At 40.3% G+C, this 22,976-nt stretch overlaps 1 protein-coding gene across 3 annotated transcripts in view; it reads left to right on the plus strand.

Annotated features, from left to right (window-relative positions):
- Positions 1 to 3,402: 3,402 nt before the first annotated feature.
- Positions 3,403 to 22,976, plus strand: part of LOC148035312 (S-adenosyl-L-methionine-dependent methyltransferases superfamily protein) — a 55,566-nt gene continuing 35,992 nt past the window's right edge. For 2 of the 3 annotated variants that reach the window (XM_087680320.1, XM_087680321.1), the window contains exon 1: positions 4,120 to 4,292. In XM_087680320.1, coding sequence (XP_087536446.1) covers positions 4,262 to 4,292 — 31 coding nt within the window. In that variant the 5' untranslated portion in view covers positions 4,120 to 4,261. Of the gene's footprint in view, positions 4,293 to 22,976 lie in introns of all 3 variants that reach the window. The other variant, XM_087680319.1, reaches the window with a different exon arrangement.

Below are 22,976 nucleotides of genomic sequence, written 5' to 3' on the forward strand. Positions count from 1 at the left end.
GGCACCAACCGGGCATAATCAGGCATCAAATGCCAAGATGGGATTTTTCAAAACAGTCAATGGTTGAGCTAAATCAGCTCCGAATGCATCTCACATAAGAGGCATAACATTCACAAGTGATCTGGTATCAATAGACATCAGTAGAAGCATCACATAAGCCATAGGCATACAAATACATGCTTTCTTAGACTTGAAATCTATTGCAAAATATTCTGTCATTAGAATTTGGCAAATCCGACATCACCATCGCATCCAGAGCGTGCCAAAACCCCAACTTAGATTCTTACCTTGCCTGAATCGGGTTCCGAATGCTCGAGATATGACAAAAAGAGTGATTTTTGGGCCAGATTTTGAAATAGGTGCAAAAAAAAACGTGAGCTAGCTGGGGGAATCTGCTGTCCCACGTGTCAACAATAGGGCCCAAAGGGGGCACAAATGGGGGCCAAAGAAGGCCTACACCAAGCCTGAGCAAGCCTTGATAGGCTGGAAGCAAGATCTAGGTGAAGGAAGCTCCAAGAGGTGTGAGCTATGGCTGCCCACAACCTGTGAAAACCCTGTTTACCTAGACCTGTGGACTGAGATAAATCTCTGAAATAATGAAGCAATACCTCAATGTCAATGCCTTGATGGTGCCTTAATAGGTCGGAAAGAAGCTTGGGAAGTCGGGGAGTGATGGGAGCTCAAGAGAATGAGCTATGGCTAGCGGGAAGGAGACCCAATGCGAGTGGGGAGTCGATGGGAAGCTGAGAATGCCATGAGCCAAGCTCAAGAGTCGGAAGCCGTGCTCTGATACCAGTTGAAAGGTGAGAAGGATCGAAGCTTGCACTCAAGAGCTATAGCGGGAGAGCAAGAGCAAGAAAGAGAGAGACAAGAAATGGGAACTCCAACAGTCACAATGTGTGACCGGGCCTTCCTTTATTCAAACTGTCACTAAAAAAATAAAGAATAAAGTGACGGTGACGGGCACTTGCCACCTGCAGTGTGCAGTGGCGGTGATTGTCAGTGTAGTAATACACAGGCGGCTAGGCGGAGGCGCCTTTACCCCCAACATTATAGTGAGGTGTTTGCTCTAAAAGCCCATAGGAGTCCTCTAGTAGTTAACCAAAATTCGAGTCCATATATCATCATCTAGTCTCCCCTCAAAAAATGATGGACTTAGTTGAGTATGGAAATTCCAATTCTACTTTATAGGTGAAGCATGGAATGATCACCCCTAACAATAGTCTAACACCCATCTAAGAAGGGTCACTTTGTAACCAATCAAAGTTGAGAGTGGGCTAACATATCACTTCGTTCAAAGAGAGTGGAGCTATCTTTTAAACTTCCATGGTCATTAGAACTAGTACATTCAATAGAGACTCAACTGCACTTCGACTTCTAAGCCGATTCTATCCTACTCAATCAGGAAGTCATGTTCTAGTAGCTCTATCTAGTGTTTAGGAAAGATACTTGGCTTATTGGGTCTATCGAGCCATATGCGATCAATCATTAGGACCGAGGCCTCTAACTTTCCTTGAAGGATTTGTTAAAGTTATCTAATTAAATAATGAATGCTACTATACTATGTGATATATAAACGCAGTTCCTTTTATTGATCCATTACACAAGGTTTGTTAACATAACTTTTAAGCACATAACAAAGATAACAAATTCATATTAATTTATAAAGTTTATACAAAACCATCACTTCCACAAGAGTGGACAAAATCTATCCCACCTAGGATGGGAGCTCCAACCTCGCAAGCTTAGGTGCAAAAGTTAGGTTATATGTTATCCCACTCTTTTTGTAGTCATAAGAAATGTATGAGCTCAAAGGCTTGCTAAGCTTCCATGAGTCTCTAGATCCATCCTACATTAATTGGGATACTTACCACTTAGCCCTTTGCCCTATTACACACTCAAGTAATCAAAAAGCAAAACACTGCTCCCACATGAGCATAGGGTCCTCACCTTGCGTTGTGAGTTTTTCAAGCATCTCATGATTTGTTTGCACTACTAGAATCCTCACATTCTCAAGGTTAGGCACCTTGACGGATTTGTTCTCTCTCACTACATTGAGAATCCATTGTTTTGTGCCTAAAGGTTGGGGAATTCAATCCACACATGAACCTTTGTTAGCTTTAAGTCATTCTGGATCAACATCTTTGGTCAATTTGAAGAGGTTGATGAGAGAATTGCGTAGTATCCACTATTCATGGCTAATAATATTGATGGCCATATTCTTTGTTTCAAAGATACAATAGAAGTAATTGTTTGGGAAATATTTAGTAGATATTACTCTATCACCTATAGTCAACCAATTAATCTTGATCTGATTTCTATGAATTCTGTTGACTCCATGACAAAGCTCTATCAATGTTGTAGATCAGCATGTCTACGTCTAAACATTGTAACTATCCAAAAACATAGCAACTATGGGCATACCTTTCTATTATCGTTGATTAGCTTGAGTCTCATTTTCCTTGTTTGTTGGTTGCCACTAATTGAAGGGTGAAGTTTATTAACTCCTAGTTGTTACAACCCTTTAACTCAAAGATCGTTCATTTCTCCATTACTTTTTTGAGGTTGGAGCTATAGGATGTTGAAAAGTTTCCCATTAGGTTCTCCTCTTAGGTCCCAACCATTGGTTCATTGGGGACATTTCCATACTATAGAGATTGTTAGAAGGTTGAGGACCAAAGTCTTGAAAGACATGACTATATAATATGCAATGAAAAGGGTGGGAGAGTTGTTGATCCATAATATGTGTTTTAAGAAGATCTTTTCGAAAAGAAGGGCCTTCAAAGGTATGACATCAAATTTTAAGGGACACACCATTTAGTGCTAAATGTTGCAAGTAGACTTGCAGAGGTACAAGCCATGATTGCTCCCCCATGGTAGGGATACCCTAGGTAGGTGACCTTGGAGACCAACCCAATGTGTATGTGTTGGGGGCTTCATGAGAATGTTCAATTTCACTTCATGTCCATTGTCTTTTCCTTTAATCAAGTGCATTCCAAGAAAACCAACTCCTCATCTTCTTTTGAGAGAGATTTTGGATTTTAGGATACTAGAATCATGTAACACGTGATAGACAACATGTGGGATCGAAGCGTTTGATTCAATCTCGTTTTTACAAAGAGAACACCCTTGCTTGGAGATCAAAGCCCTAGATCCAATTTTAGGATATTAGAATCATGTAACAAGTGATAGACAAGATGTGGGATCGAAGCATTCCGTTTGATTCAATCTCGTTTTTACGAAGAGAACACCCTTGTTTGGAGATCAAAGCCCTCGTTTTAACAAAGAGAACACCCTCGTTTTTACAAAGAGAACACCCTTGTTTGGAGATCAAAGCCCGAGATCCAAATTCGTCTTTATTAAAAGGAAAACACCCTTGTTAGAACACTTGTCACTAGGCCTGGTCAGTGGTTACCCTAGAGTATTAGGAAGCACGTGAGAAGTCTCTGGCGAATCCCGAGCATTTTTGATTCTCAATCCCGAACTCTAGGGTCGCTCTATTTTTGGCCTTCGTCAGCTGGAATTTTTAACGAGAAACGCCTTCCTGCCGCCTCAAATCCAGTAATTAGCAAGCTGCTGTCACTGCTGTGGCTATGGCGGAAATGTGTAGTGGAAGCGATCGAAGGGGAACGTGCAGACATCTTTTGACGTGACCTGAATTTTCGAATTCAAGGCTTCTCGGCTGTAGATTGAAGAAGAAGAAGAAGAAGAAGAAGAAAAATAAGAAAAAGAGGAAGAAAGCTAACATGGAATCATACAGCTCGCAGACATTGTTCTCGCTTTAAGTTGTGGAGAGAGGAAGCTCGAACGGTTCAAACTTAGACCAATACAGACAAAATTATTGAAAAGGAGAGGACGTCTGATTCGACAAAACAGTATACCAGCCACACCGTCAGCTGCCGGTGATGATCAGCATTCCTGCATCAGTTGTGGTCGGTTGAATGTGACGAAACATGGAGCCTGAGAAGCTGTCTGATTTTACGGATGCCAAATTTTGGGATAATTTCTTCATACAAAGAGGTAAAAAGCCTTTTGAGTGGTATGGACATTTCACCGATCTTCTGCCATTGCTCGAGCAACATTGCGGATTGGTGGCTTCATCAAATGCTCAACTTCGCATCCTTGTTCCTGGTTGTGGCAACTCGGAGCTCTCTGCAAAGATGTATGATGCTGGTTTTAAAAACATTGTCAACATAGACTTCTCAAAGGTCGTCATCGCTGAGATGCTGAGGCAACATCTGCGCAACCGACCTGAAATGAAATGGAGAGTTATGGACATGACGAAGATGCAGGTGGGTGTGTGATACTAGTTGCAACTGAGGACACAAGTAGGATGTTTTGGACTTGAAGCTGCTTGGTTAATGAGCATTGAGAGAGAGAGAGAGAGAGAGAGAGAGAGAGAGCACTCATTGGCAAACATACTGTTTTGACGTGTTTAATGACCACTTGTTGTGACATCAAGGTTACAAGATGCAGAGATCCTTATTAGAACAGCACTTCACATGTTTCTTATTTTTAGATGTATGGACTAATTGCAGCCAAATTTTAAGAAGCAGACGATATCTTTCCCCCTTCTTTTTCATACTCACCACTCCATTGCTTTAGAAGGCCCTCTTTCCTCCTGGATTAAATATCATTACACCTGCAGCAGCCATTATTTGATGTATTCTTATCCGCTTTCTCACAATTGTCCTCAACCTCATCCTAATCCTTGCAGGACATCTCTACATACAGGATCTTAGTAAATTGATTCGACTTCATGAAATGTGTTATTGAGAACTTGTTGATGGTGGGAGAGAGTACAGAAATCCACTTATGTTGAATTGGTTGGAGTCAAGCCTAGTCAGCTCATCAGCTTTTGGCAGAGTATATGAGGGATATCCTAAATAGACGATCAAATGTAAAGCCACTTGCTCATTTGATTATGGTCCTCAGGTTTGATGGGGTTGACCCAAGCTTCAATTTGTGACAAAAGTTCTGTCGTATATGTTGTGAGTGAGCATTCTCACCTTGCACCTTCTACTAGTATGGAGACAATCTAGGAGGTTAGTTGTGCATGCAAAAGCAATTACAAGAAGTGGATACAATAGTATGTGTGGAGATGGTGATTGGTGGACATGATCTGACTAGACTGGTAGAATCATGCTACAAATGCCATGTGTGATAGTGAGTTGATGCTTGTTTGCAGCCCACTATTATGTTCGGCCTTAAGACTATCCAGAGAGGGAGTGGTAAGGTGGAAAATTAGGAGCTCCTAGGGGGGAGGTTATCAATACATCATAGCTAGTTCGTGTCACTCCTCCAGAATGCAAACAAAGAAAGCAGAAGACAAAATGCAAATGCACTCTATGGCTCTTGCAAAACCCGATACTCATGATAGCTCAAGCAACATATATAGGAGCAATTGGCTTTGATACTATGTGACAATAACCAAGGTTTGTGGTGAAAACACATGGTGTGTGAACATGACTGACAAAATGTGAACTTATAAAGAGAATGAAAACTGAAAATGAACTCAAAGGATAAATTGAGTATTCTAAGTGTGATACAATGGATGCTCAAGGAGTAAGAAAGCTGAAGAGGAGCGTTTTCCTCTAGAACATAGCAAACCAGCTCCATGCCAGAGAAAAGACAAAATGGTCTGACCTGCAATGGGATGTGAGGATCAATACATAGAAGAAAAAATTGTCCCAAGAAGGGAGAAAGAGAAGGTATCCTACATGAGGCTTAAAAACAAACCTCACTTCTAGACCTGTTCTTATTTTTCCAAGTTTAGTAAAACCATTCATGGGAAGCAGATATTTGTAGTGATTGTATTGCTGCAGCGCTTAAACAATAATGCCATGTTGTAGCTTTTGAAGGCCATTATCTAAGTTTTTGAGCTACTAATTTTAGGGGTTTTGTTAACCTATCATTAAGTCACTCCTTGAACTAGTCCCAAAAGCACATTAATGCTTATTTTATTATTATTGCATAGTATATTTTTTGCAGTGGGTCAAGTGCACCCCAAATACTTTATAAATAGGAGCCTATGTGAGTGCTCCCCTCATCCCTTTTTTTGGTGAATAAGTGTATATTAATTAATGTATGGAAATATTTACATCAAGCCTCCAGGCCAACCAGATAGAATAGAAACAACTATAATGAAGCATCAATCTATTAGAACAACCTACTACATGAGCAAAAACTCTCTCTCTCTCTCTCTCTCTCTCTCTCTCTCTCTCTCAGGCCTTATGAACAGCCATGAAAATCCTGTGAATCACAAGCCAAGCCAACGTCCCTCATCCCTCATTCCATTATTCCAGCTAGCTATCAATAGCCGTCTCCATGCCCATTGTGATCTACGGTCCTCTCCCCATGGATACCTCAGTTTATGTGCTTCCTATAGTGCTGCCTCAGCCATCCATGCAGTCCTCCATCTAGGCTCTTGATTTTGGGAGCTTCCATCAGATTTTCATTAGAAACCCTTCCCCCTAGCTGCCTACAGTCTTGCTGCTGTCCAAGCCTGACCAACTGCCTCCAGATTCTGCATTTCACTGCCCGGCAGGGTGTCTTGCTGCTGCTAGTCTTTCTTTACTGTACTGGTAACTTGACATCATCATGATCTCACACTATTGTTGCCTTCACTCAAAACATAATTAGAGACTGCTTTTGCATTCTGGGATCCATTTGGAATGCAACACACTCTTGGAGTTGTCATTGGTGTTTTTGACCTCTTTTTCAACTCACCTCATCCTTGGTCCTTGAGACACTGAGGTTTGAATTTGAGGCCCTTTGTATCATACCTAGCATACAATTCATTCATTCATCACTTTGAGTTTTCACTATTTATGTCTTACATTTTTGAGTTCTCTATTTGGGTGTTCAATCATTTCTTTACATGATATTGAAGCAAGTAAGAACACAAAAGATAATGAATGCCTTATCCATCATCACCAAGGTAGTCTCCTCGAGAGCTACCTTCTTTGATGCTTGACACCTATTTGTGAGGCTTCGAGAGATTGGTAGCTAGCTTTTGAAACACAAAATCCTCCATGCACTATTCGAAGTGTTCCAATTACATTTGATGAATGTATTGAAGTCTTAAAGAGGAAGCAAGAGAAATGCTGTCAAGAAATGGGAATACTGTGAAGTGATCCCTAGTTTAAGAAAACATAGAATGTATGAGCATGACTAAAATACAAGAGCTTAGACAAGAAAGCAAGAGACACAAAAGCACAAAACATAAACAAAGAAGAAAGAGAACTCTGAAGTGAATGAATGAAAGAGTGTATATATGCTCAAAGGCAGAGCATTGGGAGTAGTTGGAGAGTGATGTCCACTAGAGACAGATCTTGAGGTCTATAACCACTAGTTAGAGCTGAGAAGATGCTGAAAGCTGAAGGGCAGTAGGTTGGGAACGAAGACATAGCAGGTTTGAGGTTGAATCTGGTAAAAGTACTAGTGTGACCACTTGAATGTGAAGGTAGTTGATCATTGGAGGCTATAGGAAGTAATGTGATAGTAGTAGGGGTATGTGTTGATGCAACTTCTTCTTGTCACCCCTCTTTGAAGTTGCAAGAGCCTCACGTGATCCTCCATAAGAAGACGGATACCTCCCTTGTAAATGCAAAGATGCCTCATGCTCAAGAAGCATTGAGGACATATATGTGAAGCTCATAGGTGTAGATGATGTCTGCACCCACAAAGCATTTGCTACTTCATCAAACTCCGAGGGGAGCTTGTAGAGTAATGTTTCTATAAGATGTGCCTTTGGAAAGATAGATTGCATGTGTCGAAGCTAGACCTGTACCTGTGTAGCACGGAGCAAAAATGACTGAATGGCGTTAGACCCAAACTTCATTTGTTGAAGTTGTCCATGAAGGGTCATTGCACGCATGGTGGAAGGTGCCTCATATGATATCTGAAGCTTCGATCATATTTCAGGAGATGTCTTGTAGGAAGCAACTATTGGTAGAACTTCTTTAGAAATACATTGAAGAAGAGCACATCCCATGTAAGCACAACTTTCTCATGGTTGCCCTCATCAAAATCGTCGAGAAGTGGAAAAGGACGCTAAGGGTGAGGAATAGCTTCACAAACAATGTACTAGATCTGCTTTTGCACAAACCAAGATTTCATTACGGTGTCGTGCCATTACGCGGACACAGTATGAAAAACTCTGGAGTATATCATTATCCTACTTTCTTATTGATTTAGAGAGTCAATGTCATCTGAGTCATTAGTGCTAGTGTCTATGGTATGGATGGTCCAAAAATACTAGATTTTTGGACAATTTTAGTCTATTTTTGATATTTTGAATATTATTTATTGTCAACATCCTAAAAAGCTAGGGAAACTTCTAAATTAGGGTGGCATGCAAAAAGCAAGTTACTTTTTCAACTAGTTTTGGATTTTTCATGAAAAAGAAAGATGGTGGGCAAAATCACGTGGGTCGCGATCACAATTGACAGGTAGAAAACAGCACTCCGAACTGGGAGAAGAAAAATGAGTGATCTAGGAGCTCTTGGAGTTTTACTCCCCTTTCGGAGCCAATGGAGCCATCAGATTTGGGTTACGAGCAGTAGAGAGAAAGTTGTTGTTTGATACACGTTTTTAGTCTATGAGGGAGCTTCAGGAGATCTAATGCTTGGAGTTTGCTTCTGAGTAGTACCAGACAAGGGATTTAGGTTCTATCAATATATAGTGATTTGATTCATTGTGCTTTGTCTTTATCGTGTTTACCTCTTGTCTATTCTTTTTCTTCTCTTCCATCTTCTATCCTCTACTTCCTTTTAACTTTGATTTCCGATGGATACCTTTTGACTAAAACCCCTTGGTGAGAGAGGGTGGATGCCATGTAACTACGCGGACACAAAGTGAAAAACTCTAGAGTATATTATCATCCAAATTTCTTATTGATCTAGAGAGTCAATGTCATTTGTGTCATTAGTGCTAGTGTTCGTGGCATGGATGGTCCAAAAATACTAGATTTTTGGACAATTTTAGCCTATTTTTGATATTTTGGATATTATTTATTGTAAATATCCTAAAAAGTTAGGGAAAATTTTAGATTAGTGGCATGCAAAAAGCAAGTTGCTTTTTCAGTTAGTTTTGGATTTTTCATAAAAAAGAAAGATGGGCAAAGTCACGCGGGTCGCGATCGTAGTTGACTAGGAGGAGGAGTGATTTGGGAGCTTTCTAAGCAGGTGTTCTGGTGTCCTGGGGTTTTACCTCCCTGTCGGAGCCAATGGAGCCATCAGATTTGGGTTCCGAGTAGCAGAGAGGAAGCTGTTGTTTGATGCACGTTTTTGGTCTACGAGGGAGCTCCAAGAGATCTAATGCTTGGAGTTTACTTCTAACTAGTGCCAGACAAGGGATTTCAGGTTCTATCAATATATAGTGATTTGATTCATTGTGCTCTGTCTTTATCGTGTTTATCTCTTGTCTATTCTTTTTCTTCTTTTCCATCTTCTATTCTCTACTTTCTTCTATCTTTGATTCTCGGTGGATACAACCTTTCGACTAAAACCCCTCCAACATTGGTGAACTTGACGTGAAAGGTCGTCAGAAGGAAAGACAAGATGGGAGAATCTTCAAGTACAATTTCCAGTGATGTGTTGCAGCAGTTAGTAACAACAACACGTGATGCAGGCTTCTGCTCAAACAGAAATTGTTGTGATGAATGCTCTGTAAGCAGTTGAGCATGAGATGAAGTTGTTTAATGGCAGGAATGTATCTGCATATGTACATACCTAATGCTCGAAAGATGGAATTTCTTGGGGTGACTCAACTTGCATGGAGCCAATATTTTGTTCGGATCATTGTACATGAACTGAAAGTGCGAATTACTGAATTGTACATGCAAGATGCTGATTGGGTAGCTTTCAAGAAGACACTCAAGGAATAATTTTACATTGAAGATACCAGTTTGATTATGCGCAAGACTTTTTAGGAGTGGGTTTTACAACCCAATAAGAATCTTGTGGCTACAGAATTATTAAGAAAATTTGAAAGCCGATTTGAGTAGTTAGATCTTGCAGAATGGCAAGCTCTTGTAAGTCAGAAAATTGAATTGTTTCTACAAGCAATAGATCCTGAGCTTCAAGAGAAGCTTAATGATTTGCTAGAGGATTAGACTACAGAGACAAGTCTTAAAATAGAGTGGAGGTATGTCAAGGAAGTTGTTACTGCACTTGTGAAAAAGCATAGAAGAAGAGAAATATTACATGTCTCTAGCTTGCCCACTGTTACGGGCAAAAGAGTTAATGCATCCAATAAGCCACCTAATTCTGTGGCTAAGCCTATGACTGTACGTGCTGTTTCCACTATTAGGGAAGATGTATTAGATGATTTGGTCAAAGGCATGCAAGATCTTTAGTTAAAGGTCGTAAAATTGGATGAGAAAGGACAAGAGAAAAGAGGATGGGTAGTAGCCCCTAAACCAGGGAAAAGATGTATGTGGTGCGATAGTTTGTAGTATGAGAGAAAAGATTATGCTGCTTATTAAGAGGCCTTGGCACGACAACTTATCTTTTGGAAAGATGACAAGATCCATGCATAAGAAACGGGATTGCCTCTTGCTTTGAATTTTGGAAAGGGAGGTATGGAGAAGTTGTTGGAAGACTTGGCTGTTCGAAATGCTTATGTAGCTGTACATGCTTCTACTTTTGGTCTACAATTGGATAGAATGCATTGCCAAGAGATGGTTGGTCCAAAGGCTGCAATATGAACACATGCTTTGCATGTAGCTGAAAAGAGAAAAGTTACTGATAGTGAAATGTCTTATGTAGGGCAAGACATTCGTGACACAACTGGTTGGGAATCACTGATAGATACATATTCAATGTATGCATATTTAGCAAAGGTGCAAAATATGGATGTACTTGTGGAAGAGAAACGAAAGAGAGATGAAGATAATGCAAAGACATCTAAAAGAGTGACAAGAAGAAGTGTGGATTAGTCTAAAGCTACAAATTAGCTAACTCTCGAGCATGTTATGGAAGAGGTTAGTCAAGAGCAAAAACAAGATAGCAAACAAGAGGGCAAAATGAAGGGCAAGGAGCCAGGATATAAGTTGCAGCCTGATATTGAGACAACCACGGATACCTTGGAAGATCCTATAGTGGAAGAGTCAGCCATTGCATCTATAGATTTTCTTAATGCATATGAAGAGGTTTGTGAAGATCATGTTTTACTTGATGCAGGGACTCAAAGGGAGATTGGTGACTTGTTGGATGCACATGATTTGTAGGATAAAGTTATTATCTTTGAGACAGTTCATGAGCTCGAGGATATACCTTTAAAGGATGTTAGATGTAATGCTCCATAGTTGGAAAATGTTTCGGATGCTTTGTTAGAGGCCTTGATAGGAAACTCTAAGATGCTTCAAGTTATGGATTGCTTCACTATTTTTGGTGATGGTGAATGCAAGTAAGGCGCTGTTTATGTTTGATATGGTATACAATTGTCAGTATAAGCAGATTTCCATACGCTTGACTTTGAAAGAGTAGGCATGTTGCTATGTATTTGTTGATGGGTTCATTGATAGCATGTAAAAGGAGATTCAACAGTCTCTAGTGTATGATGCATACCCAAGGCCTTACGACCCTAGAGGGGGTACTAGGTATGGCTTAAGAGTTATACAAATGCTGAGTATTTTGATCTATGATCGAGGGGGATGCCTTCTTATATGCATGATAAGCGACAAGTTGACACTATGGGTGTTTGACCCGGGTGGTGCATTGGTGGCACATACTGGAGGATGTGTAGATTCAGAGGGGGTGGATGTCGTGCTACTACATAGACACAGAGTGAAAAACTCTGGAGTGCATCATCATCCGACTTTCTTATTGATTTAGAGAGTCAATGTTATCTAAGTCATTAGTGCTAGTGTCCATGGCGTGGATGGTCCAAAAATACTAGATTTTGGGACAATTTTAGTCTATATTTGATTATTTGGATATTATTTATTGTAAATATCCTAAAAAGCTAGGGAAACTTCTAGATTAGGGTGGTGTGTGAAAAGCAAGTTACTTTTTCAGCTAGTTTTGGATTTTTCATGAAAAAGAAAGATGAGCGAAATTGCGCAGGTTGCGATCGTAGTTGACAAACAGAAAACAACACTCCGAAGTGGGAGAAGAAAAAGGAGTGATCTGTGAGATTTCTAAATAGCTCCTAGGGTTTTACCCCCCTTTCGGAGCCAACAAAACCATCAGATTTGGGTTCCAAGCAACAGCAAAGAAGTTAGTTTTTGATGCACATTTTTAGTCTACGAGGGAGCTCCAGGAGATCTAATGCTTGGAGTTTGATTCTGAGTAGTGCCAGATAAGGGATTTCAGGTACTATCAATACATAGTGATTTGATTAATTGTGCTTTGTCTTTATCGTGTTTACCTTTTGTCTATTTTTTTTCCTCTCTTCCATCTCCTATCCTCTACTTTCTTCTATCTTTGATCCCTCGTGGATACAACGTTTAGACTAAAACCCCTATGAGAACGGTACTTCATGTGAGATAGTCAGGGCCATGTAACATATCATCTGTAGAAGTGCACAGAGGAGCCATCTGGAGAGGTTAAGAAGACAAGATAAGAGGTAGACAAAGAGAGAAGTCAGCTGACCAAATAACAAAGGTTGCACAATAAGAGAGTTTACATGTAGTATTCACAGACGGATCACAAAAATTTGATTGTAGAAAATTGGAAATAGCCAACAGACAGAGTTAGATGTCAATGGATGCTGTGGCCTAGCCTCGAAACATAGCAGCTAGAAACGTTAGAAATGTTTAGAAATGAAACGTTAGAAATGTGTTTTGTAAGTTTGTTTCAAGAGGGGGTAAAATAAGGAACATGAGTTTTTTAATGTAGGGTTTTTTAATAGTTTTGACTAGGGAAAGAGTTTCTAAACCTCTATGGAACTCTCTTAAATGAAGAATGACCAATTGAGTTTGAGTGTTAATACATGAGAGTCAATTGAGAATAATATGTTGCATATCCATAATCCATTATTGACATCACTTATGTCAAAGCTAGTCTTTGGACAAGCTATACTATGGTTTAGAACTCAAACATTATGATTCATATATATCATACAAAGAAAATTGAAATAAACATGTAAATAGCCTATCTACAATGTGGACTAAGTCAAGTTGCAACATTATGATTTTCATTTCAAAACAAATTGACAAAATGTCAAAATCGAGAACAAAGCATAATATATCATAAATAACTCATAAATGAGACTAAAGTCATATAATAATAAACTCTCAAGACAAGAATAGATACTAGATTGACAAAGTCCAATAACTAAATAGAATCCCAAAAAATCACTCTCTCATTCAAAATCTTGAGCTCTCACGAGTCGTTACACATCATCATCGTCATGTTTAACATGGCCCAATTGTTTTTGTAAAAAAAACCGGGTTTTGGGTTCCAACTTGCACACAAAAAAAACACACACCGTTTTTTACTCTAAAAAACGTTTTATAAGTTTCAAACTGAAAGAAATATGTTTCTTTGTTGCTATGCCTTAGAGGGAAGTAATTGCTGAAATTGTAGCAATAGAATTTTCGAAAATTGAAAAACGATGACTGTAGAATCGAAAAGCAGGCTGAATAGGCATTAAATGTGAAAACACAGGCAGCAACAAGTCGACTGGTAGCAGGGAATAGTTACAAGATCAGCAAGGGGGTAGATGGTTTGTAATTAGTAGAGAAACACGGTAGCAATAGTAAGAATCTGAAATCTGATACCATGCTAGAAGTGGTGCAGCAATGGAAGCATAGATAAGTGCTAAAATAAATTGCTAAACACAAGATAGAGAGAACAGAAAGAGAGAACATAGAAGAACACTGCAAAGGAAGAGAACTCAGAGATTTGTTGGGGACATGGATTTTATATACCAAACATGAGATAGTTGTGTACAGTAGTGAGTCATTGGCTGTGTGGGCACTTACATTGGCTCCTCTCTCCAACGAGAAGTCCACCCGAAGAACGATGATGATTGAGGAGGACGAGGAGTCCCACAATAAAATAGGCACAAAATAGGCCATAAATAGCAGCTGGTTGGTTAGCATTAAATGTTGACTGACTTGCCAGGCATGCAGGCTATTAATAATGACCAGCAAGTCTTCAAATTGATTTGCCCTTTGATTAGGTTGGGCAAGTGGCCTTCACCAGCTCCTTGGGAAATGAAATTTGCCCAAAATTCGAATGTTGGTTGGTCCCTCACTTGAATCTTGCCGAGAATTAATTATCAGCCCTGAAACTTCAAGGCTTGAGGTTTCAATCTCTTGGCACGCTTCCTAAGGTTGCTGCCAAACCCTAATTTTTGCTGTAAATTAGGGTTTGCAGTAGAAAAAATACAGCTTCTTAGTCTCTAGGGATTAGAATGCTGAGATCTTTGGAGTAAGGCTAGGAAATGGTTGGAGAATGAGAGAGAATGTTGAGGAGAGAGAATTCAGGAGTTGTTCGCAAGAAGTGGTCTAATTTCAGCCAAAAACAGCTGCTGCCTGCCCTAACAGCCATAAGAACTGCCACCAGCAATCAGAGAAGCCCAAAATGGCTGTTGCCTGTTGTCCCAGGTTGTCACCTAGTTGAGAGGACTCCTTGGCTATTGTTGCCTGCTCCAGAACTGCTCATGAGTGGCTGGAAATGGCCAAAATCTGCTGGCGACCTGTTGTTTAGCCTCTCCAGGACTAAATTTTGCAAGGAATGACCTCTCTCTCTCTCTCTCTCTCCCCCCTCCCCCTGTGTCTCCCAATATCTCCACTAGCTTGCAATTGGCAAGTGTGCCAAGTGGCAACCTTTCAAACTCAAAATTTTAGCATTATTAAATTAAATTTGAGCTTTAAAATTTTAAAAGTTAATTTGATAATTATTTTAATGCCTAGAAAAATAGTTAGACCAGCCAACAATTGAATTGGCTAGGCTAATTCGTCTCCCAAGTGTTCCTGAGTCTTCTTTAGCCCCTAGATTGGCATTAAGTACTATTAAATGCCAAATTTCTACTGTCTCCAAATGACACTTATGGCTAATAAAATGTCTTAGGCCAATTTTTGGCACTAGATATCATCTAGTATCTATGCAACAATACTTAAGACGACTTTTGCCTCTGACATCCATTGATCTCCTCGAGTCCTTTAGCTTTATTGAAGAAGAAGTTGATTTATAATGGCATTCTCCCGATCCCCTTCGCAATCCAAACTCCCCTTGCTATCCAAATTGACCAGCAAGTCTTCAATCTGATTTGCCCCTTGATTTGGGCACTTAATTGGCCTTCACCTACTTCATAGACGATGGAAATGCCCCAAATTCAATGGTTGGCTAGTCCTCCACTTGAATTTAGCTGAAATTCACCTTCAACCCTGAAAAATCCAAGTCTTGGAGCTTTTGATTTTTGGCACGCTTCTCGAGGCTGCTACTAAACCCTAATTTTTGCTGTAAATTAGGGTTTATAGTAGAGAAATTGGCAATTTCTCAGGCTCCAAGGGTCCAAATATTGAGATTTTTAGAGCAAGGCTGTGAAATGGCTGGGAGATGAGATAGAAAGCTATAGAGAGAAAATTCAGAGTTTTGTTATGAAGAATGATTGGGATGTAATCGCCCAGCTGTGGAGGGTCTGAATCTGCAATTGCCTCCTCAAAACTCACTTGTAGTTGGATGCAATGACTAAAAATAGACTAGCCATGGCTGCTCATAGCTCTCCCATATTTGCTATAGCAAGAATGATCTCGTTTTTTCTCTTCTTCAGCCTTTTATCAGCCTGTATGGGCAAGTTTGCCAAGTGGTAGCCTTCCCAAATGGTTTTTCTAGCATTAGCTATAATTAAATATTGATTTTTAGAATTTAATTACTGAAAAATAATCTAGTAATTATTTCAGTGCCCAACAAAATAATTTGATTGGCCAATAATTAAATTGGCTAGGTATCTTCCACTCCCGAGTCCCTCTGTGCCATCTTTGATATTTAGATCTGCGTTAGATACCATTAAACGCCACATCTCTAGTGTCACCAACTGACACTTATGGCCAAATGAATGACCTAGGCCAACAATTGATACCAGATATCGCCAAGTACCTGTGTAACATAACTTATAGCAACTTTTACCTTTGACATCCCGTGATTTTCTTGGGTCTCGGGCTCGTAAATTATTAATCCATATGTTAAGTGAGGTTTCATAAATACATGTCCTCATGACAGTCCCCCCCTTTGAAATTCTTGCAATCGTCCTCGATTGCATTGCCAAATGCATCAAAAGCAAAGTACTACATTGGAATTTCCATAGGGTATCATAGTCAACACAACATTGCGCATTTCTGTTTAACCATTCCATATGCCCAACATATGCTGAAAATTACCAGCCAACATAACATAAGACTCACAAAGAATCTCAAAAACATTGCCAGATTATCATGTGACATGTCCATTTCTCATGAGCTCAACTCATGTGGCAAACCATAATATAGCGAAAACCAAGCATAAACCATGGTTGAAACATCAATGGGATCATAAGACATGTTGGTGTCCACAAAACCAGCTGAATACCACTGAATATTAATGATCATACACTGAAAACCAACCTTCGATAATCTGCCCCTAATGATCATTAACTGATGCTACACCAAGCATAACCAATGCCATACCAAGCATAACTGATTACACACCGAGCATAATGGATGCAAATGTATAGTTTCAGATCTGTAGTGATAAGCATACCGATCTGCATACCAAACATAGTGACTAGTACACTGAATAGTGATCTCTTGGCAAACATACTATTCAGCTACAGTACCTTGAATGTATGCTAAATACATTCGAGATTCACTATTTCTAGAGCTGTCCATTACGGAGGAGCGGAGGTGCTAGCTTTCTCGCAAGCATTAGGTAATGCTTTGGACCTTTTCTCTATTGAACTAGAGTCGGCTCTAACTGGAAAGCATCAAGGTAAAGCTGATATGGAATTTGCCTCCTCAAATTGACCATCAGTTTGTGGATGGAAGGATGAAGAGAATTTCAGCATTGTGCCCATGTTCTCAAACAGTCCTTTCCAAAATAAACTTGTCATCCATGGGTCACGATCACTAATGATCGACTCCGGTATACCATGATACTTAAACACATGCTGCATAAAAAGTTGTGCCATATGATCGGCCTTTATCTTTTTCCTCACTGGAATGAAGTGGACCTGATTATTGAACCTGCATATGATAGTCCATATCCCATCATTCCTTGTAGGTGTGCGTGGAAGCTCGGATAAAATCCATAGCAATGCTCTTCCAAGGCCTATTGGGAATAGGCAAGGGCTGCAATAAACCCGGTATCTTTTGCCTATCATACCTAACTTTCTAGCATACTATGCATGTCTTGACAAATTGCTCGACATCATGCCTCAAAGCTGGCCAATAAAAGAAGTGCTCAACTATCTTAATTGTGGCATCAATACCCCTATGACCTGCATAAGGAGGAGCACGACTCTCAGTCATCACCTTGACCCTCAACTGCTTTGTGACACACAGTCGTCCATGCATCATCAGAAAGCCCCTTCGAAGTACGAAATGACTGGGCTGAATCAGCCCTTTCTCTAACAGCTCATTTACTTGGCTCATAATCTTCTCTTGTTGGACTGCACTAACCCTATAAGGTGGCTTATTAGGTGGGCTATTGCTAGGGATCAAATCTATGTTATGATCCTCAGGCCTTTCAGGTGGCAAGTGTCCCGGAAGTGATTGAGAAAAGCAATCAGGATACATTTGCAGAAATTACATGCGATCTTTATCCAAAGTAGTCACATTCCCAACATTTCCATTATCACTTTTATCCTTAGTGAAAACTAAGTAAGTTGAAAGATGATTTTTCATTACTTTGGAAATAGTAGAAGCAGATACAATAGGGACAGATTCCCCTTTCAATTTTACATCCAAAGTATGAACTTTGCCTCTATGGAGGAGGATCACAAATCAAGGGATACCAAGCAAGAGATCACATCCTTCCAATGGAGCAATAAAGAACTCTTCACTGTCCACATAACTTTGAGTGTGCAAACGAAGCTTTCCAATGATAGGAGTGACCAGGTCCCTTGCATGCCATACCAACCTCACCCATGGGCCCCATCTGATCCTCTCTGGTGCCTAAATGGGCTGCCATATCAAGAGAGATGAAATTTGACCGTGCCCTTGGATCAAGAAAAATCAATGCATGCCGATATGTGATTTTGTCCCATGTCTTGCAAAGTCCAATACTATCTTGATTAGGCTGATCTGCCACTACATCAAGCACTAAATCAGTAGTGGTTTTACCTTTCTTTCCCTTATTATCATCCTTTTTAGCTTGCTGTTTATTAGGAAAGCTGCGTGCCATATGCCCTTCTTGTTCACAAATATAGCATTTATTTGCAGCCATCAGCTCCTTACGTTGTGCATCACTTTTTCCCACTCTTTCTTTGTAATCTGTTCCACTTTCCAGCCCTATTTTCAGTTCCACCTTGATTTTTAGCTTTTATTTTCAGATTTACCCTTTTTCTCAGCCTTTGCCTCTTTGACATGTGACTTGCATCATCATCGTGAAATCTTGCATCCTTTCCACGTAGCAATGTGTCAGCTGTAGTAGTAGTTTCTATAAGCTGAGACATGTTGGAAACAATGGACTTAATACAAAAATCCCAAATACCCTTTGGCAAACCACAAATATACTTCTCCTCTTGCTCATGGAGGGGTACTGTGCGATAAGAAGTAACTGGCAGCAATGCATTCCAAAACTTCTTATTATACTGATCCAAGTTCTTGCAATCTTTGGAATTCAACTGATTCCAAGCTGTCATAATGTCTACTTCAAAGGTACTTGTCAACCAATTTGAAGCAAACATTTGCTTGAATTGGACCCAAGTGGTAGGTGACTTCCCTTGGATAAGAAGTGTAGACCACTATTGCAATGCATTTCCCTTCAAAAATTAGGTTGCCTTGCGTATTTTAGATGCCTCTGTGAAGTTGCCTCTAGAATAGGTTGCATTAAATTGCTGAATAAAAACAAGTGCTTTCAGCCTATCTTGTACACCACTGAAAGGCTCAAACTTCACGCTTTTGCCACCTTCATCATAGTCCTTCGTGGTGGACCTATGGGAGTCAAGTTATCATAAATGGGCTGCTGCAAAAAGGGTGCATTGGCTGTATTTGCATAAAAACCAACACTATTTGAAGCACCTACATGACTAGCACCAAATCCTTGTGCTCCAATAGTCCCTGGGGGTGCTGATACATATCCATATGGCTCGCTTTGTGCCCTAGCCATAATGCCTATGCTGCCATACATGGGATTAGGCATTCTACTTGCATTACCCAGATACATTGGGTGTTGTGAGCCATGCATTGACTACTGCATACCATAAGGATTTGTGCCATACATTCCCGTATACGGTGCTTGTCCAACCATAGCATGAAAAATGGTACCACCACCAAAGTATCCTTGCTGTCCTATGCTTGCATATGCATAATTGCCTTGCTGCCCATGTTTCCATGGATTGGCAGTACCAAGTTGGCGATGCATTTGCACTTGCTGCCCCACGGATACCAAATGTTTGTGCTCATCAGGCATTTTGGGCTCTTCTAAAGAAGGCTTAGGCATTTCCTTCAGTTCTTGTGGCTGTCTTGAAGCTGTAGAAGGTGTCTTCTTCTCTTTGCCTCTGCTGTCCTTCTTTGGGGCATTTAAGAATCAAGTAAATTGGGGATCCTTTGCCAATTCAGCAAAAAGATTTGTTGCTGTACGCATTTGATCCTTGAAGCTATCATCAAATTCTTCAGCCCCTTGTTGGTCATCAGCCTCTTTATGCATTGAAGTGCCAACATTTGGGTCATTTCCCACATTCTCAGCATGGTGAGAACCATGCCCAACATCAGTCTCAATGCATTTCCCCCTTCACCGTTTGATTGACCAAGGAGTGATGCATCCTCTCCACTTGATCCTGTATCACCATGTGAAGACATGTTTGCTGTAATTTACTGCTGATAACAATTTCAGCAATAATGCAGTGGTCCCAAGTTGCAATCAAGTACCACGGGCCCACCAATTCAAAGGATTTGATGGTATCCTGGCAATGGAACCATGAAACCAGCCTTCCTTCTGTGGATGAGTGGTAAATCCTTGATTACAACTTAATTACAACAGCAAACAATAAATGCAAATCTGAAAATACAAATTTACCTACTGATCTTGGACAATGCACATCCGATTGGTTCTAAAATTGGCGCCTCTTTCGGTAATTCTTTAGCTTTATTGAAGAAGAAGTTGATTTACAATGAGATTCTCCCAGTCCTCTTCTCAATCCAAACTCCCCTTATTGTCCAAAGTGATCAGCAAGTCTTCAATTTGATTTGCCCCTTGATTCGGGCACTTAATTGGCCTTCACCCACTTCATAGACATTGGAAATGCCCTAAATTCAATGGTTGGTTAGTCCTCCACCTGAATTTAGCTGAAATTCACCTTCAACCTTGAAAAAATCCAAGTCTCAGAGCTTTCAATTTCTGGCACGCTTCTCAAGGCTGCTGCTAAACCCTAATTTTTGCTGTAAATTAGGGTTTATAGCAGAGAAATTTGCAATTTCTCAGCCTTCAAGGGTCCAAATACTAAGATTTCGGAGCAAGGCTGTGAAATGATTGGGAGATGAGAGAGAGCTATAGAGAGAGAAAATTTAGAGTTTTGTCGCGAAGAATGACTAAAAATCAGTCAAATGCAGTTGCTGCCCTGCTACAACAGCATTAAATGTTGTCGCCTACAGTTGAGATATCCAAATCAGCTGTCACCTTGTACTTGGATGCAATTGCCCAGCTGTGGAGGGTCCGAATCTGCAATCGTCTCCTCAAAACTCACTCATGGCTGGTTGCAATAGTTGAAAGTAGGCTGGCCATGGCTACTCACAGCTCTCCCACATTTGCTACAGCGAGACTGATCTCGTTTTTCCTCTTCTTCAGTCTTTTACCAGCATGTATGGGCAAGTTTGCCAAGTGCAGCCTTCCCAAATGGTTTTTCCAACATTATCCATCATTAAATATTAATTTTCAGCCTTCATTATTAAAAATTAATCTAGTAATTATTTTGGTGTCTAGAAAAATAATTTGACTTGCCAATCTTTGACCATTGGATCTGCGTTAGGTACCATTAAACGCTACATCTCTAGTGTCACCAACTAATACTCATGGCCACATGAATGACCTAGGCTAACAATTGACACCAGATACCACCAAGTACTTGTGCAATATAACTTATAGCAACTTTTATCTTTGACATCTCGTGATTTTCTCGAGTCTCGGGCTCGTAAATGTACTCTAACCCGAGTTGCACCTCACATATGCAACATTTATTTAATCATGTGATTAAAAATTAATCCACATATTAAGTTAGGTTTAAAAAATGCATGTCCTCATGACACTAAGAAATAGTCCCACCATGCAAACTAAAGACATACCCACCAGTAGATTTTCTAGTGTCAAGATCTCTTGCCATATCTGAATCATAGAATCCCTGCTACTCTAGTGTACCCTTTCCGTAGCATATACACTTTTCTTTTGTACCTTTTAAGTATCTAAAGATACATTTCATTGCTTCCCAATGGGGCTTGCCGGGGTTGGATACAAATCTACTAACAACTCCCATTGCATGAGCAATGTTAGGGCGAGTTGCAACCATGGCATACATCAAAGAAGCACAAGCTGATGCATAAGGTATGCCCTTCATAGCACTAGTAGCTGCATTATCCTTTGGGCAATCAGCTTTGCTAAGCTTTGTATGGGACGGTAAAGGCACACCAAGAGGCTTAGCATCATCCATATTAAACCTATGAAGTACAGTCAGTGGTCCATGTGAACTCTGCATCTTTTCTCAGGAGCTTATGCAAGGGGGCTGCCTTTGTTGCAATGTGCGCAATGAACCTTCTGTAATAGCCCACATGGTCAAGGAATCCCCTCAATTGTTAGAGGTTGGTTGGCGCTGTTAGGGCAGCAATCTTCTCAATCTTTGCAGGATCTTTTGCTATCCCTTGTGTAGAGACAATGTGGCCCAGAAGAACTCCTTATGAGACATTAAAGACGCATTTGACGGTGTTGAGAGAAATTCCATACTCTCGACATCTGTATCAAAATGTCATGTGAGAGAAACAAGTGTTGTCCTCTTATCTCTTTTAATGTGTATGCCCAAAATGTGTTCAGCTGCCCCCAAATCTTTCATTGAGAAGGCTGAACTCAGCTGCCTTTTAAGAGTATTCAAAGTACGCTTATGCTTTCCTGCAATTAGCATGTCATCCACATATAAGACTAGCACAATAAGGCTTCCAATGATCTGCATGACTGTGTTTAGATCCATGGCTGAGCATGAAGGTATCAAACTTTTTATACCATTAACTAGGGGCTTGTTTCAGCCCATATAAGCTGCGTTTCAGCTTACAAACCAAATGCTCTTTCCCTGGAATGGCAAAACCTTTGGGCTGTTTCATGTACAGCTCTTCATCTAGGTCACCATGAAGAAAGGTAGTTTTCACTTCCATCTAATCCAACCCTAAATCCAAGGCTGTAGTGAGGGCAAACAAAACATGGAGTTTAGTCATCTTCACCTCTTGTGAAAAAACCTCTTGGAAGCCTATGCCTTCCTTCTATGTATAGCCCTTAGCAACCAAACGTGCCTTGTACTTGGGCTTTCCATTAATACATTTCACCTTGTAAACCCAATTGTTGGGGATAGCTTTCCTATCCTTGGGCAAAGGTACAAGCTCTCATGTGTTATTTGCATACAGAGACTTCATCTCTTCCTGCATAGCAAGCTCCCACTTCTCTTGTTTTCACCTGATTGTGCCTCTCTAAATGTAAGAGGCTCACCTTCATCAATCAATAAAATGCAATCGAAAGGTGGCTGAAACCTCTGTGGTTGCCTTCTGACACATGTAGACCTTCTTACCCAATGATCTGTATTGTTAGGCAATGGGCCTACATCCTCAAGTATGTGCACACCATCACCTG

Source organism: Lygodium microphyllum, chromosome 6 (genome assembly GCF_053477565.2).
Source record: "Lygodium microphyllum isolate KBCC chromosome 6, Lygodium_microphyllum_v1.1.10, whole genome shotgun sequence".
NCBI classification, from domain to species: Eukaryota; Viridiplantae; Streptophyta; class Polypodiopsida; order Schizaeales; family Lygodiaceae; genus Lygodium; species Lygodium microphyllum.